Genomic DNA, 17361 nt, shown 5'->3' with positions numbered 1-17361 from the left:
CCCACGGCTTCCACACCAACCACAATGTTTGTGGCTCTCACTGGCCATTTCAGCTTGCCAACAAAACAGTGTATACAGGAGGTACAAGGTAGCAATGAAGTTGCTAAGCACACCTTGCTGAAGACTTAGCAAATGACCAGCGAGATTGGATAGGGATATGAGAAAACATGTTCTGGCAAACACAAAGTACATTAACCAGAGTATTCAGTATATGTAAGGGTAACACCTGAAAACTAGATGGTCTTTAAAGTGCCTTCCAAGTGAAACCGTGCTGTGAATCCGTGAAATAGCTGAGGGCGCTATTGCAAAGCTTCTCGCTCATCTGGTCGTGGGAAAAAATGTGGAAACCTGGTATGCATGAGTGCTGAAAGTTCAAAAATCAAGGTGCCATGAAAAGAATCACCTCTAGGCAGTGCAGAAGACTGTGCCAAAAACAAACTGTGACTGTGACACATAATAAAAACACCTACTCATTGTGCAAACCCCCCTTAGTTATAAGGAAATACTTTGATTTCATAGGTTTCTTTTTAAAGTCTGAGATATTTCCCCGATTTAAGTACACTGCAGGATCAGAGCCAATTCTACTGTATCCAGATACAATACTTCTATTGTATCCAAAACTGGGGCCTGTCTGGATTCTTTCCCAACATTTATTTCTATAACTTTTATACCCCAAATCATTTGCACACATGATATAGATGATTTTTGGATTCAGGCCTGCAGGAATAGGGTTCTAATGATCTAAAATATGTTTTCAAAGATAATAAGATGCATATTGCCAGCATACAGAAATTCATGTAGCTTATCACATGAAACTGTTAATTTTGCATTTGCCCTGAATTCTGAGCATTGCTCATGCAGTATTTATTTAGTATTTGGACTATTCTGACAGAGATTAATATTTTTTCTATGTACAGCCTAGTACTGATAAACTGTAATTTTAAGTGGCTTGAATAAAACATCAGAAGCAACTGTGAATTCATAAATATCAACGCAAGGTTTAAGGATTAGGAAGAAAACATTCAGTTGAAAACAAAAAGACAATCCCAAATGTCCAAAATAATGAAAAATTACAGGTCAACACTGAATATTAATTGCATTTTCTGTATTTTGCTCCAGAGATTTGGCAGGACATACACCTTGGATTGAAATACTTGGAAATATTTATTAGTACAATAAAAAAGTCCTTAACTCACTACATTTTAATGTGGAATAAGGATTTTTTTCTCCTTCTCCTCTTATTTATTACAAACAGAGAACCTCTTAGGCATGAAAGAGTCATTCATACAGGAATGCAAGGAATCTTCCTAGCAAAGGAGGAAATCAAAAATTAAAACAGGGGAAGAGAGTTTGATTAGTTGAACAGTAAAGAAAGAAAGTTGGTGCCCTCTTTGAGCCTTTCTGTCCACCCTTCAAGCAAAGAGAACATTAGAAAATTTAGATGCAAATAAAAACATGCTTTTGATACAAGTGCAGATGGGGTCCCATAACTCTCTGAATAAATTGTTCAGTTGCATCGCCGTGAAAGGATCTGGGGGAACTGGCTTGGCTATTTCCTGTATCTTCAGACTAGAAAAGATCTCCATCTCTGGGCAGGATGTGGGGAAAACTTGCCTCAATCACTACATGCACTTATTAACACATGCTTTTATTAACAGCTGTTTATAAAAGCTCCTGTTGCATGCTAAAAAAGAAAGTGTCACTTGCTACTTTGCACAAATTTTTCTGTTTCTCTTATGAATAATATTTAGGGGAAGATACAGTAAGAATAATAGGAATTATGCACATTTGAAATAGTTCTAAGCATTTTACCTTCTCAAACTCCAAAGTCCAACCCTCTTGGAAATGCAGATGGATTCACAATCAGCAGGTTCCACATGGAAGCTGCTGGCTGGTACAGAAGAGCTAATCCAGACTTCAGTGCATATTTCATTATAACTGATTGTTTCAACATTGGTTTGCCTTAAACCCGTTTGCTAGCCACCTGCCAGCACACATATTTAAACAATTTTTAAAAATGTTGATCTTTTTCAGGAGACTTGCCATTACTCATTCCATGGAGAGAAGGGCAGATCAACAGGCTGTGACCACTGAAGGATAAAATCCAAGCCCTGTGCGGGTCATTAAAGATTTCATCATTGGCCTCAGCTATGTCAAGATGACATGAAACCTGCTCAAAGACAAACAGACCAGAGACAAAAGGAAGAAGCTGTAAAACACATGCCAAATCAGTCTGATTAATTCACAAACTGAATTAAAGGTTCTTTTCGAACCTTTTTGTAAAATATTCTTAGCATTCTTATTAAACTTATTTTTTCTAGAAAAATACCCCTAATAATACATAACTGAGTAATTATACTATAGTCCTATAGTCTCTGAGATCTAGATATCTTAGCTATTTTTAATTTTCTTTTTTTTTTTTACTAAATTCTCTGCATTTCCTATTGTTTCATGAAACTTTTTTTGACACATCATGATATTTTTAAAATATTTTTCTTTCTGCCTTGTGAATTTGAAAGCTAAATCAAATGAACTGTATTATTTCGAGCAACACAATATCAGCATATTTCTGAGCAAATTAAAGCAGGACTTTCAAAAACAGTCAAGGGAGAAAATGTTTGGGTCTTTTTTTGCTGAGACTTCAACTTCTAAATCATGTGACTTTTCTGACTTGAGAAGAAAGAAACCAGGCACTTTGTGTTTTTACACAGCAGTAGGTTTCCTGATAGTGTGACTTCCTCTTTGTCAAGAAATGCAAAACAAAGAGAGTTGAGACAACACAAAGGCTTTTGTCTTTCACAGAGACAGTATTTCCCACTTCTGATCCCAGTCTAATCATTTCTAGGGAATGAAAATATCTGTATTCATTAAAGGTATGTTGTTAAGCAGAGTCTGTTCCTTGGTAGTTTATTCAGATTCAGTCTCCCTACTAAATGCCCTGTCCTGAGGGATTTTCAGACTCACAACCCATGAAATAAATTTTAACTTTTCTACTACTAGTCACTGGCAGTTGCTTAGTGATATGAAAATTATTCTGTTCTTTGGGCATCTCTATTCTTGCTCCAGTAGAGGGTAAAGTGAGCCAGTTAGGGTGTTTGCATAAATCCTAAATTACTCTCCCAGGCCTTCAGGCACTTTCCACTGTGTGCTAACACCAGCCACCCGAACACACACTTTATACACACTTCTTTATACAATCCTCTTGCAGTATCATGTTCCATGCTGGTCCTTCTGTCTAAATGTAGGCCAACCTTGTAGCTTGTTGGATACATGAAAAAATGGGGGTGTGTTGTGAGAGTCAGCAGCATGACTTACAATCTTCCCATACCCCAAATCACTCTTAAAACAAATCAAATAACGCTAAATGATAAGATAAAGAGCCCCTTTACAATATCTAGGAATGTACATGACAGTGGCACAGCTAATAGAAGACGGTGAAAAGAAAACCACACATATGGCAAAGAGTTGCACTTCTCTGGGTGGCCCAGCTGTAGGTCCATGGACCACATGGTCATCGAGATCATGATCCAGCTCATTCCTCAGCATACAGCAGTATCTCTAGGTAATATCCAGAGGAAGCACAGGGCTGAGGATAATTCCTCCATCCTTTCATACTACAAAGTCATGTTGTTGCATCTACTCAGATGGAATTTTCCTCATCACACCCACCTCTCTCCTCAGTGACATCCATACCTCCATCGGGATGGCGTCGGAGCCTCCCTTACGGCAGACTACTGGCAAATCCCCCTGCTTTAACCTCACTCCTTCGTGCTTCTCCCAGCACAACCCCTTCCCCTCCAGTCAGGCAGGTTACGGTGCGTGTGCCAGCCTGGGAAACGTGCGTGTGCCAACCCCAAGGTTAAACTTCAGTGGTTTGAACCTTTCTCCGTAGGGACGCTCCTGCCCGGGATTGTGCTAGACACGCTCCCCCGCACCCGGATCACTGCTCCGCGTTTCCCGCAAACACCGGGGCTCTTTTTCACTCTCTCCTCACAGCGGTGCACGAATTGCCCCGAGCGCCGCCCCGCGCTCTGCGGCCAGGGCGGCGCCACGGCTCACACGGCGTCCGCGCAGGGAGAGCCCCGAGCTGAGGGCAATGTCGGGCTCGGTTTTCGGGGTCCCGCAGGAGCTGGGGCCGGGAGAAGCAGGGCCGGCGGTGCGGGAGCAGCAGGGCGGGCGCTGCCGCGAGTCCCTGAGGGCCGGTCCCGCCGCCCAGGGAGAGCCGCGGGGTCTCTCCCTGCAGCGCCGCCCAGCCCCGCCAGGGGGCGCCGCGCGCGGCAAGGGAGGGCGAGTCACGAGACAGCCGCAGCTGTTGCTGGCAGGCCCGGGCAGCATTCCGGAGAGGGGCGCGGCCATTGGCTGAGGGCGAGCACTGCCGGCGCTCCTATTGGCTGATGGTCGGGAAAGGCGGGGCGAGGACGTCTTTAAATAAGGCGGCCGAGGCCACGGGCTGTATTCGCCGAGCCGGGGAAGCCGCGGTAGCGAGCCGACAGCGCCAGCAGCCGAACGCCGCCGGGACATGCTCGCAGCCTGACTGACCGCAGGTGGCCGCCGCGCCCGGGACACGAATGAAGAAACAGCTGCTCCTCCTGTTCACACACCGGGGACTCGTCAGCCGAGGGGGCCGCAGGGGGAAGCGTCGCCGAAAATGGCCTCGTTCAGCATCCGCGCCGCGCGTCCCGAGGACTGTCCCGACCTGCTGCGACTGATCAAGGTGCGGGCGGGATGCGGGGTGGCGGCGGCGTGGCGGGGGGGCAGCGCTGCCCGGTGCCGGAGCAAAACAAACTGTTGCGCAAGGGAGGGAGGGCGGGGAGAGGTCGCTCACAACCTCCTTCTCTTCCAGGAACTGGCGAAATACGAGGACATGGAGGACCAGGTGGTGCTAACTGAGAAAGGTACGGAGGCTGCACGAGGTCACCCGGTTGGCAGCCGAGTGACAGTGCCTGTGACTCAGGTGCGTGTGTTTTCTGCTTTTCTAGAGCTGCTTGAGGATGGTTTTGGCGAGCACCCTTTCTACCACTGTCTGGTTGCAGAAGTGCCAAAAGACCAGTGGTCGTCTGAAGGTGAGGCTTCCTGATACTTACTTTTGGACGTTAAATACAGAGAAGCATCATTTGCTTAATATTAGTGATTGTAGATGAGGTTCTGCCAGTGGACTGGGGTAGGAGGACTAGGTTAACTGGTAAAATTCAATCATGTATAGTGATACTCTGCTGAAGTGGTTGCTAATCCTGAAAACATGGGAGATCAGGTATAATATAATGTGCTTGACTCCAATTATTAAATGGCTTTTCTTGTTTGACCCTGACTTACCTTTATGTAATTCTGTTGAATCACATTTTTTTCTTTAATTTGTCCCCAATCTTCAGGTTACAGTCTCTAGCTTCGCCATGTACATGGCCCTTCTGTGTACATGGATGGGCGGGGAGGTAACTAAAAGATCCGTTACACAATAAAGTAGATGATCATAATATGAGGTAAGGCCTACAGGGACAAGTGCTATTCCCAAACCTTTACCAAAGACACAGTAGATGGCAGAAACCTGTTTGCACGCTTCTCTTACAGTATGTGCAGAGTGTTACGGTAGATGTAGTTAAAATACTCAGGGTTTATGTTTGAGTGGGCTGTTGTTGGAAGAGTTGGTTTCTCATCTCTCTTGAGCCACAGAGTTGCAATTGAAGCTGCAGCTTTACTTATCTTGACTTCCTGGTGCTGAAGGAAAAGAAAACAGCGTGATGCTCAGTGGAAGTGCTTGAAATGCTGCTGTAAAGGTGGCCTGTAAATAGGCCTTCTGGCACAATAGTTACTGAGAAATATACATGCAAAGATGAGTGTTTTCCAGGGTTTGACAGACTATTCCTAAGGAAGCAGAGCTAATCATCTAGATTGTGAGCTGTTGTGTAAAATACTTGTCTTCCAGACTGGAAATTAATCAGTAGGGTGTGCATTATTCTGTAGAAAAAGGCCATGTTTGCACTTACTATGACAGTGCTTTTGAGGATTTCAGGGTATGGACAGAGCAATTTTTTTTTTTAATTAAGCTGACACAAATTTGTCAGAACTTGTGTTTTCAATTGTGTGCTTATTTGCAAACTTAATTTTTAATTGTATCCTAGTTTCAAATGTCTGCATGTCCCAGAAAATCTGTATGTTTAAACATGCATGTAAAACTTAGTATTTTTACCTTGTAAACTCTTGACTAGCTGAAGTTACACCCTTTGTTTCAGAAACATGCATTGTGGGCTTTGCCATGTATTACTTCACTTATGATCCATGGATTGGAAAACTGCTGTACCTTGAAGATTTTTATGTGATGGCTGAGTACAGAGGTACCTATTGCAGAATTAGATGAGTTAATACCCATAGGGCTTCTGTAGATTTAAAACTTAAGCTTCTTGTTTTTTGGTTTTTTAGGACTTGGTATTGGGTCAGAAATTCTGAAGAACTTGAGCCAGGTATGTCTAAGTGATAAGTCTAAACAAGAATTAAAGGAGGTGGCTGGACTCTAGACAGCTTAAAACATTGTCTAGAGTCTGGTAAGCTGAGAAGTGCTGCAGTGGCTCCTGGAATGAACTCAATGATTTGTGGTGGTGTGCAGTTGCTGAGTAATCTGGCTGGTTGTCACTGGGGCTGTGACCATGTGGCATTGGCTTTGCAGGTGGCTGTGAAGTGCCGCTGCAGCAGCATGCACTTCCTCGTTGCGGAGTGGAATGAACCTTCCATCAGGTTCTACAAGAGAAGGGGTGCCTCAGATCTGTCCACTGAGGAGGGCTGGAGGCTCTTCAAGATTGACAAGAAGTATCTCTTGAAGATGGCAGCAGAAGAGTGAGAGATTATTCCAGCAAAAAAAAAGTTTTCTGAGAATATATGTGCTCTCTGAATAAACTTCTTGCTTTCTGTGTATGTACAGTTTGTAGTGGAATAAAGTAGTGTGGATGCTAATAATGGCAGTGCAGGTGTGGTTATAGAGTAATGGTACTGTGATCTGGAGCTGAGGCATCTGTGAAGTTCAGTATGTGCTTGTGTGCATCCTTTACCAGTGTGGGCTTGTAATCCCTGTATATGGAGACTTCATTCTTGTAAGTGTCATTCAACTGTGTACAGTGTACACACTGGTAGGGTTTGTTTTAATTATTGCCTTTTATAAAAATAAAATAGTGTTTTCACTTCATGGCTAGTAGTTTTGACTTCATTTCTCACATAAAGTTTTCTGTCAAATAACATGCAGATTAATAAGACTGGTTTGACATCAGCCTTCTCACAAGTTAAATGATTTACTATGGTCTCCCAGGGGGATAAAAAGGCACTTGGTACCTGTGGGACGTGGTGGCAAGGTTCTGAGCACCTAACTGTTTGAAAGAGTTTGAGATCAACTCTTGGTGGCACAGGGCATCCTGCCTTGTGACCTATATTTTTAGGTATGGTTGGAATCCCTATATTAGGTTGCTGCTCTTTGGACAGCTGTCCCAGAAAGTCCAGAGCTTGGAACTTCCACTTGCCTGCAGAGCACCTCAGCTGGAAGGGCATAGCCTTGAAGGGAAAGATGCATCCTAGTGTGCTTTTGAGGCCTGAGTATCAAAAAATTGGTTCAACTGGTTGTGTGAAATGAAAGTATATTTACAAACCACGCAAAAAGCTCCATTTTGTGACTCGAATGCTTCAGGTGGAATGTGTTTCTGGTCATGATTTCAGATCAGGTTCAGCATTTGTGCTGAGCTGTAAGTGCTGTGTTATGCAGTAGGAAACCAGTAGGCTAAAACCTCTGTTTTTTAGCCTTTGCACAGTAGCAGGGAAAACAATGCTGCTCATCAGTTTTTTAGTTGTCTTTGAAACAAATTAACAACTTTGCAGTACTGTGTTTGCACTTCCCATAAGGTTATGGTGAAAGTGGATGCATGCAAACTTTGTGCTGCTCTCCTCTCTGGTAACCCTGCAATAAAAAGGCTTTTTTTTGGCCAGCATTACTTTCACTTCAAAGAAAAGAAGAGACTTAGCTGCCTTGTAACATAAACTGGTGTAAATAAAACAAGGTTTTAAACCCGTTGGTTGCTGCATAAATTGTGTCACATGGAAGATATTTCATTATCCTAGAGAGTAGTGGGCAGTGACTGTTTGAGTCATGGGAAATGCTGAACTAATTGTAAGAATAAGGTATCACTCTGCCCAGAGCCAGCAGAGAGCTGTACGTGACACTGTTCTTATTTTCTGTTTTGTTTTTTGTTTTTTTTTTTTAACTGATCTGTAGTCAGCAGTGTGCCAGCTCTGCCCAGGTGTGAGGTTTGGCTGTCAGAGGTTGCTTCAAGAATGAGAACACTAATAAAGAATACAGGAGCTCTTGGAGGAAAGCAGAAGGTAGCTCTTCCTTGGGGGGATTGGTGGACAAGAAGCTCAACTTTGTCTTGGCAATGTGCACTTGCAGCCCAGAAAACCAACTGTGTCCTGGGCTGCATCCAAAGCCCTGTGGGCAGCCGGTCAAGGGAGGGGCTCTGCTCCTCTGCTCCACTCTGGTGAGACCCACCCAGAGTGCAGCATCCAGCTCTGGGGTCACCAGCATCACAAGGATGTGGACCTGTTGGAGCAAGTCCAGAGGAGGCCGTGAAGATGATCAGAGGGCTGCAGCACCTCTCCCATGAACACAGACTGAAAGAGTTGGAGCTGCTCAGCCTGGAGAAGAGAAAGCTCCAGGGAGACCCAGCAGCTTTCCAGTACCTAAAGGGGAAAGCTAGAGAGAGACTTTTCACAGGTGCAAGAGGGCTTTAAGCTGTAGGAAGACAGGTTTAGACTAGCTAGTAAGAAGAAATTTTTACTGTGAGGGTGGTGAGGCACTGGAATGGGTTGCCCAGAGTTGTGGATGTCTCATCCCTGGAAGCATTCAAGGCTAGGCTGGATTTGAGCAACCTGGTCTAGTAGGTGACATCCCTGACCATGGAGGAGCTTGGAAGGAGATGGCTTGTGAGGTCCCTTCCAACCTAAACCATTCTGTGGTTCTGTGATATGGTTCCAGTGCTTATCTGGACTAACTCCAGATGGACTGAGAATGGAATCTGTCACAAAAATTACCTTGATTGAGCAGGTCATGCATGTTCTGCATAAGAAACATCCCTTTCCAGGACTGCCCCTATCTGTGCAGCACCTCAGCTGCTGTGGCAGCATTCATACCACACACAGCAGCCTGAGGCTCAATCCTTCTGTCCAAAGGGAGTGGAAATCTGTGTTTCTCGCTTGGCCGAAGATTAAATGCCAGGCTACAAATCTCCCTACCTTTGCTGAGCCTGTTCTCTTCTGGAATTCGGGAAGCCAAAAGAAGTGAGAACAAGCATACCCAAGGAAGCAGCCCAAGAGTTGGTGATGGAGGCAGACTGGGAAAGAGGAGATGGTCTCTAGCAGTTCTCAGTGAGCATCAGGGTGCTATATCTTCTCCTTGGTGAAGATATACCATTCTCTGAGCTACATTTATTATTCTCTGAGCTACATTAACCATCTCATCTCATCTCATCTCATCTCATCTCATCTCAATCTCAATCTCATCTTATACCTACTCTCAATAGCATCTTATACCTACTGCATCTCAGTCCTAGTTCAATCTGTTTTGAAGTTATTTTAAGCTTGTGCTCTGGCTCCATTTATCAGACCAGAAGGTGATTGCTAGCAGAGTAGTTTAAGAGTGGTTTTATTTTAAAATTAACAGCTCATTAGATATCTAGGGCAGGCCTGCTTAAATCTCAGGCCCCAGACTTCTGGAGCACAATAAAGCTATCAAAGCTGCATGACTGAATGGAACAAGCTAACTAATTAGGCATCATAATTAGAAAAGTAAGCAGCTTAGTCAAATTTTCAATCAATTTAAAATTGTTTATCATATCTTGTTTGTCTTCTGCCAATGTGGCTTACCATTGCATTTTCTAAATGAATTCTGATGGAATGGATTCCCAGGCAGTCACAGAAAACAAGTGAGGCAGTGCTAAATGAGAAGACTTTTTCTAGCCAGTGGGGATAATTTTAAACGTTCACACGTGAAAGGAAATACAAAGACCAACCTTTCAGATATGACTTTTGCTGAAATCCTACTATTAGGCAAGCTTTTTAAAACCAGCAGAAGTATTCTCACAGTTTTGATAACATCCAACAGTGATGTGGTAATGCTGTGGGTCAAGAACAGACCAATTTTAAATTCCCTCAGTAACTTTTCCTCAAGCTACGGGAGGACCAAAGTGCCTCTGGAACTACAATAGACACATACAGCAGAGTGTTTTCTGTGGCTTTAGGTGCTGGAGAAATCTCACCTGGTGTAACTTTCCTCGGTTCCAGGACCACAATCACATCGCCGAGCTGAGTGCCAGCCTATGACGGGGGCTGAGCCACACCAGCTGGCTTTGAGCAGGTCACTGGTGTCCCACCAGTGGGAGCCCATCGCAGCAGGGGCACAGGGCTGGCGTGTGCCCTGCGGGTCAGCCAGCGTTGCGCTGTTCCCCTGCTGCAGCGAGCCTGCCTTCGGGGAAGAGTTAGGGAGCGAGTGTTACAGCGCTGATAACATCTCCAGGGAGCCGAGGCGCAAAGCTCCTCCTCGCTCTCCCTCTCAAACTCATGCCCCGGGAAGTTCTCCTCACGCTGAGCCAGCCAGCGGAACATTTCGCAATGGCAGAGTTTCCACATTCCCATCGGGTGGGGACAGAAGGGTGGCCTTGGACAGACTTGCGGCCGGAGAATGCGTCAGGACCATGCAGAGGGAGCGCCGGGCTCGCCGCCCCCTCTCCGCTTGGCCTTTTCCTGTTCACAGGCTCCTGCACAATGATCCGAGCTGTAGCCATAGCGACGACGTGGAAGGAGGCTGGCTTTGTCTACATAAGTTAGAACAAAATATATGTGAGAAAAACAACCCTTCCCCCTCCCCTCATCTTATAAAGAGCCTTCGATGTCGATGTAATTCAAAAAGCCACTGCAAACTTTTCCTGTGAAAAAGCATATGGGGGCTTTACTGCATTCCTGCTCGGTGTTTTGTCTTGGGAGAGTCGCCCGTCCTGGAGCCTGGCCCGGGGGAGCCGAGTTGTCAGCTGAGGGCAGACGCCAGCTCCGTACGGAGCGGGACTCGGGAAAGCTCGGCCTAATTCCCCGCCAGGCTGCGCTGCCTCGGGCTGGAGACCAGCCCAAGGGTGTGTGTCGTGCCTCCCTTTCTTTGAGTTGAGCAGAAGCTTTATTTCCTTCGGCTTGCTCAAGCTTCCTCCCCACAGCGCTCGCTCCCGGGGCTCTCCCTCCGCGTCCCTCGGGGAGCGGAAGCTGAGCTCCGGGCCTCACACGGACTGACGGATGGCAGCACCGAGGGGCCACCCTGCGGGTTTAAACAATTCACCTCACGCAACGACTCGGTTGTTTTGCTTGCCTGGGCAGGATTGCTTAATTGTTTTTTTTTTTTTTTGGTGGTGGTGTTTGGTTTTTTGTTTGTTTGTTTTTTTGTTTGTTTGTTTGTTTTTTTGTTTTTTTACCTCGGGGGTCAGAGATGTGGCTGCAATTCAAAGGAAGGCCTCAGCTGCACCGAGCCTCCTGCTAATGTTTAATCTTGCTGCAAAGTCAAAGCAGGCTCTAACTTCACCATCCAGGCAAGATTCCTCCCCAAGACTCTTCTTTCTCTCACCAAGAGAGAAAAGAACGTTTTTTCCTGTCCAGACGTTTTTTGGTAAAACAACCTTGATGGAGGGCTTCAGAACCCATCAGGAGCACAAACTTGTCCCCACAGGGAGCTTGTGGAGGAGAGGGTGTGAGGCTGAGGACAGTGGATGTGAGCTCTGGGGCGGGAGCACAGCCCAGCACCAGTGCAGCACTGGGAGATGTGCCTCTCCCGACCCTCAGGCCTTGCCCTGCTGAGCTCTGACTTTTTCTGCAATCAGAAACACTCTGTGTTTGATAACAGAATAAAGTATGGGTACACACCTCAATTGAAAATAGTGAGAGAGGGGAAAGAAACTTCATCTTCAAAGCAGTTTCAGTTTCATTTCACAGATTTACTCCAGGCTAAAACAAGAAACAAAAAGCTCCAGGGGATAATTAGCTTGTGAGGATGGAAAGCAAACACCGTGTTCAGAAACTGCTCTCAGGTAAATAGTTCTGTTTATTTTGTTTGGAACTTTGCGTATTTCAATTGTTGATATAGCAGGTGTCAGATGACCACATCCACTCAAAGGAAGTCTCTTCGCCACAGACTAAAACAGACTAACAATAACATGTTTTCGTAAGACAAAACTAGGCGCCCATCCACTCCTGAAAGTTTGCTGTACAGTGTGATGAGGTGGGTTTACATCTTCAGAATCACCTCCCAGGAACCCACTGTGCAGGGATGAGACATGAATCCCTGGAATTCCTACTAGAAAATTTCCTCCACACAGCAAAAAAACGTGAGAGACACAGTAGCTTTCCACATGAAAGCCCATCAGTGTTTCCAAGTAACTGGATATTGCAGTGTTATTTTCAAAACACTCTGATAAAAATGCAGGGTGAGACTTTGGAAACTGGTTACTATAATTGGACACCCAGATACCACTGTGGAGGTACCTTTGAACAGACTTTCTTTATTGCTCTCATAATGAGCAAACTCCAGTCTGAGCTCTCTGTGATCTTCCTGAACTTCCAGATTTGGCCCCTTGAGTCACCGACACACAAACACCACCACACACCTTGTGCAGGAGGAAACAAGACTCGTAGTTTTGGTCTGCAGTCTCATGCCTTTTGCAATCAGTTCACATGATAGGACTTGGGTTTCTCCCCCAGCCAGCTTCCTGCTACAGCCTAGCACAAATGTAGGAGAACATTTCCAACCACTGCCTCAGTGTGTTTTAGCTACAGTTGCAGCTACATGGGCCTTTTTCAGAGTTAATGTAGAGAGATGGATCAGACTCTGTATTCATCACTCCTAGAGGTCATAACCTCCACACAGAGGTGTAGCTTTGCCACTGGGGCAGAAAATGTAAATTAAAAAGGAGGCAGGAGAAGAGATCTGCGACAGTGCAGGAGGCCAGGTGCAGGGGCTGACCACAGCATGCCACAGGAAGTCACACACACAACGGAGGAAGCAGCATCAAGGGAGACAGTTTAGGTTTTTTTTCTTTCCAGAGAATGTAATCAGAACAAACTGAAAGACTTATTTCACAAAATCAGAAGTCTGAGAGGCAAATTCTTGGGATACATTAATAATTTCTGGATTATTTTTACCTCCCATTGATGTCATTAGCCATAACTTAATGGATTAGCAAGTACTAATCTTGGGTTTGGTGGTGTAGGAGCAGGAATTATTTGTTGCTGAAGAACAGCAGGCAGAACTGGCAGATGGAGGCAGCAACAAGTGCTAGGATCTAAGAAATAACACCTTATTAATCCAGTTATAAACAAAACCAAAACTAGCTGAAATTTTGAGGGATAGTGGCTATTCTTTAGCTAGGCAAGAAAGCACACCCATTTTATGTAACTAAATACCTCTGAAAGCTGTAAAGCTGCCAGACTGTAAACCAGGGTGATAAACCAAAGTCCACTACATTACAAAGTACAGCTGGTCCAAATGACAGTGAAGTCAGGACAAGGCTAAAACATCCCAAAGGAAAACAAAAATAAATTACGTAAGCAAATACTCAGGATTTATAGGCATGAGTTGATTACCTTCTCAGCACAAAGTAATAAAATCATTGTGTATTTGCATGCCAGGTTTGCCATCACCACAATTTGAAATTTGATTACAGAAGTCCTGTAGGGACTCAGAACTCCAGAGCTCCTTTACTTGCCATTTGGGCTTGGTGTCGGCAAGCTATTTTCTGCTGTTAAAAGCCAAAGCACTTTTCACCCCCACAGCTTAACATAGTGAGACATCCCTGCTTCACTCCCAGGCAGGGCCAGGTTTGCTTCTAGGCACCCATAGTCATGTGCCTCTCCAGCAGTTTGGGCAGCTGGGGCTTCCCTTACACAGGCTTACATCTGGTTTCTCAGCTGGAGTATTTTCTGCAATAAGCACAGGATTGAAAAAGTGAAAGGTCCTTTTACACAGGTCTAAAAGCAAGTAGAGGTGTAGAGGAGGACATTATCTCCTGTTTGTTATTAAAGGAATTGTAGAGCCTTTTGGATCCAAGCAGTGATGGTCCTTTCATTTAAGTTATAAAGCATCAGGTGCTCCTGTTTACAGAAGTAAAGAATATAAATCAAATATAAATGCACCTCAGGCTCTTGCAGCTTGCAATAAAATGTTTAGAAGCACCAGCATGCTGTGGGCTGTGCTGGTCCACCCTTCACCCCTTGCCAGAGTGCAGACACAGCTCCTCAACTGGCTGGGCTGCCTTGCACGTGCAAAGCCCCAGCACCATGGGGACAGTGGCACTTGCAGCTGGTCCTTCTCTTTCATTATATTTTCCAAGCTCAACCATGGTGACCTTACACAGCTCTAAATAGCACCAAGCTCATCACAGATGCTGCAGGATGTTTCAGAGGAGTTTCTGTGGGAGCTGGCACAGAACAGAGGGGCATGGAGGTGTCCCTGAGCCGCTGGAAGGTCACAAGCCCTTGGTGCCCAAACACTTGCTCTGCACTGAAGGTTGCACTGAGTACTCCACAGGAGATGCCTGGGGAAACAACTACACACAGCTCCAAATGTCAAATCCTCCTAGTGTTGTTTCTGGTGAGACTGCAGCCAGCAAAACCTGCCTGGCTGCAGCGTAAGGAACACCTGCAGGTTCAGCACCTGCCAACACACACACACACACACACACACACACACACATGGGCACACACCATGCCAGCCAATGCCAAGACTGCACCCTTTTCCAGGAAGGCTGAGCCCCAGCAGTCTCATGACATGGCAAACAGTGTTTGAGGAGAACCTGGGTTTGTCTGAGGCTGCTTCTCTGCAGTGGGGCTGAGCTGGGGCAGTCAGGATTTAGTGCCTGCTGGGACACCACAGCCAGAGTCACAGCTGTGGCCTCAGTGTGGCTCATGGTGGGAGCATGATGGAGGAGAAACCTGCTGAGGCAAACACAGGTAGATGTGGGGGCAAGCATGGGTTTGTCCTTCCCCAGGCTTTTGGGCATGCCAAGGGCAGAGCAGGGCTGGCAGTGGGTCTGCTCTGCTGCTGGGCCCCCTCAGCAGCTACTCTGCATCACAGGGAAAGGAAGCTCAAACTTCTCCTTCAGAGAGGGAAGTGCCTTGTCTGAAGAGGCTTTCGGACTGGAACGTGAAGGCCAAGGGTGTGTTACAGTGCAGTGGACAGCAGCACACTTGGCTGCTTGTCTCACACGGGTAAAACATACACTGAGTTTTGTAAGGGAAGAAATACAGCACCCTGCGGTGAAGCAGCAAGTCTTCCCAAAAACAGCTTTCTGCAATGCAGCTGGCATGAAACATCAATATTTTTTCCAGAGAGGATCTTTACCAAAACACTACAAACTCAGTCACCATCCCAGGCCAGGTAAGTACAGCCAGGATGTCCAGGGCTGACTTCAAATCAGCCTTCCCTGTGACACCTGAAAACAACCTCCATGGGCATCCAACAGAGCTGACAGCATTAACTAAATCCCCTTTTTTTCAGAGTAGTTTATTTAATCACATAGTCTCAGAGTTATGTCTGACTCACATCACATATGAGTGAGCACACGTATGTGAGTTCCTCTTGTTCTGCCCCATTAAAGCCATAGTTAAAAGACTTTTCCCACAGACATAGAGTGGACTTTGACCTCATTCACAGCAAATACAATTAGTACCTGAGTGATAATGTGCATAAACAGTACATGAGTTGCACCTGATCATGGTAAGTTTTTTGAGTAAAAAGGTGTAGCAGTGAACTTACAATACTTGTGTCCAGCTGTGGGATGAGTGGGATTGCAGTGGGCTGGGTGAAAAGCTGGCTGAAGGGCAGGGCTCAGAGGGTTGTAGTGAATGGGGCTACATGTAGTTGGTCACCAGTGGTGCTCCTCAGGGCTCAGTTCTAGGGCCAGTTCTGTTCAATTTTTGGATAAAAGGAGGCTGAGGGGCAATCTCATTGCTCTCTACAGCTTCCTGGGGAGGGGAAGTGGAAAGGGAGGTGATGATCCCTTCTCCCTGAGATTCAGTGATGGGATGTGTGGGAATGGTTCAAAGATGCATCATCAGGGGAGGTTTAGACTGGATATTAGGAACCTCTTTGGTAGGAATGTGATCAAACACTGGAACCGGCTTCCTACAGAGGTGGTCAATGGCCCAAGACTGTCAGTGTTTAAGAGGCATTTGGACAGTGCCCTTAACAATCTGCTTTGACTTTTGATCACCCTGAAGTGGTCAGGCTGTTTGGCTAGATCTTCTTTGTAGGTCCTTTCAACTGGAATAGTTCTGTTCTGTATCACAAGGAAGCCAACAAAAAGTGTGTTGAAGACACTAAACACTGCATTTTTATATAAAATAATATATTGTGTTTTATTCTTGAGACAACTGTATTACTAGAGAATTAAATAGGAGACTGTTACAACCACCAGTAAGAAATGTGTACTACACCCTCTGTTTTGGAAATTGCTGCCCATTGCATCCAAGTGCCCTGTTTTGTGTCCTTTGTCCAGCCAAAAAAGACATGCTCCACCAGGAGCCCCTATGTGCCCCTGACTATGTCCCAGCAGGGTGAGGACCTGGTCCCCACAGCAAGCACTGGCTGGTACCTGCTGGCTGCCTCCCTGGAGGTGTTACAGGGGGTTTGGCATGGCAGGAGAGCCCACATCCCACAGAGTCCTGTGGTGGGGCTGACTAATGGCTGAGCCATGTCTCCAGTGCAATGAGCCTGTCTCCTCTCTTTTCCTGGAGAGCAGTGGCTGAGTGCCATGTGGGCTTTTCCCCATGCCCTTTATTTTGTGAAAAAGGCAGGAGGTCCTGTGGTCCTCTGGGCTGCCCATGTCACCTGATGTGTGGGTGTGGGGGCTCAGCATCCTCTTGAGACCACCCTCCTTGGGCCATCTCCTTCCAAGATGGCTCGGTGCAACCTGACCCTGTGAGCTCACACCAGCACTGCTGGCAACACCTCTGGTTGGGCACCCAACACCTGCCAGTTTCTTTTTAGTCAGAGGCTCTGCAACACTTGGTTTTATCTGTCCTTTCCTGCCCTGTGATAGCCCCTCATCCCACTGACTCATCTGAAGGTAAATAGTGCCCAGGGAACTTGGCACTTGGCAGGAAACCCTCACCTCTGCTGAGCCTGATCAAAGGCAACCTTCAAGAATGCCCCAGGAAAAACATTTGGTGCACTTCTCCAGCAAAGTGTTTAGTAACATTTATCAATCCAAAACCATCACTGCACTGGGACTATCATATAATATATTGGTTGTGTCTTTCTTATGTTTTCAGTAAGATAACAATGGCTCAGGCTTGTTAATCTAT

General features: G+C 45.9%; 1 protein-coding gene and 1 long non-coding RNA gene across 4 annotated transcripts; one reads left to right on the top strand and one right to left on the bottom strand.

Moving 5' to 3' along the window:
- Positions 1-1090: 1090 nt before the first annotated feature.
- LOC128803622 (uncharacterized) lies at positions 1091-4252 on the bottom strand. 2 transcript variants are annotated; one of them, XR_008435781.1, is made up of 2 exons: positions 3670-4252; positions 1091-2170 (listed from the first exon to the last, which is right to left on the bottom strand). It is a non-coding gene; the product is annotated as an uncharacterized LOC128803622 (long non-coding RNA). The 2 variants fall into 2 exon arrangements; XR_008435780.1 differs by having other exon boundaries at positions 3881-4252.
- Positions 4253-4434: 182 nt separating this feature from the next.
- Positions 4435-7171, top strand: SAT1 (spermidine/spermine N1-acetyltransferase 1). Of its 2 annotated transcripts, XM_053971682.1 has the most exons (6): positions 4436-4714; positions 4844-4895; positions 4980-5063; positions 6228-6329; positions 6415-6455; positions 6659-7171. In XM_053971682.1, exons 1-6 carry the CDS (start codon positions 4649-4651, stop codon positions 6827-6829), a joined length of 516 nt encoding a protein of 171 aa, XP_053827657.1. In that variant the 5' UTR covers positions 4436-4648; the 3' UTR covers positions 6830-7171. The 2 variants fall into 2 exon arrangements, with proteins under 2 accessions (XP_053827656.1, XP_053827657.1); XM_053971681.1 differs by having other exon boundaries at positions 4435-4714; positions 4844-5063.
- Positions 7172-17361: the final 10190 nt, after the last annotated feature.

This window comes from Vidua macroura, chromosome 2 (genome assembly GCF_024509145.1).
Source record: "Vidua macroura isolate BioBank_ID:100142 chromosome 2, ASM2450914v1, whole genome shotgun sequence".
Classification (NCBI taxonomy): domain Eukaryota; kingdom Metazoa; phylum Chordata; class Aves; order Passeriformes; family Viduidae; genus Vidua; species Vidua macroura.
This window is presented reverse-complemented; position numbering and strand designations above follow the sequence as displayed.

What these genes read in the sequence shown, in the direction of transcription:
- SAT1 (XM_053971681.1), top strand. Translation starts at nt 4,649, where the DNA reads ATGGCCTCGTTCAGCATCCGCGCCGCGCGTCCCGAGGACTGTCCCGAC. An exon ending in ACCTGCTGCGACTGATCAAG is followed by an intron (nt 4,715 to 4,843) that starts GTGCGGGCGGGA and finishes CTTCTCTTCCAG; the next exon opens with GAACTGGCGAAATACGAGGA. An exon ending in TGTGATGGCTGAGTACAGAG is followed by an intron (nt 6,330 to 6,414) that starts GTACCTATTGCA and finishes TTGGTTTTTTAG; the next exon opens with GACTTGGTATTGGGTCAGAA.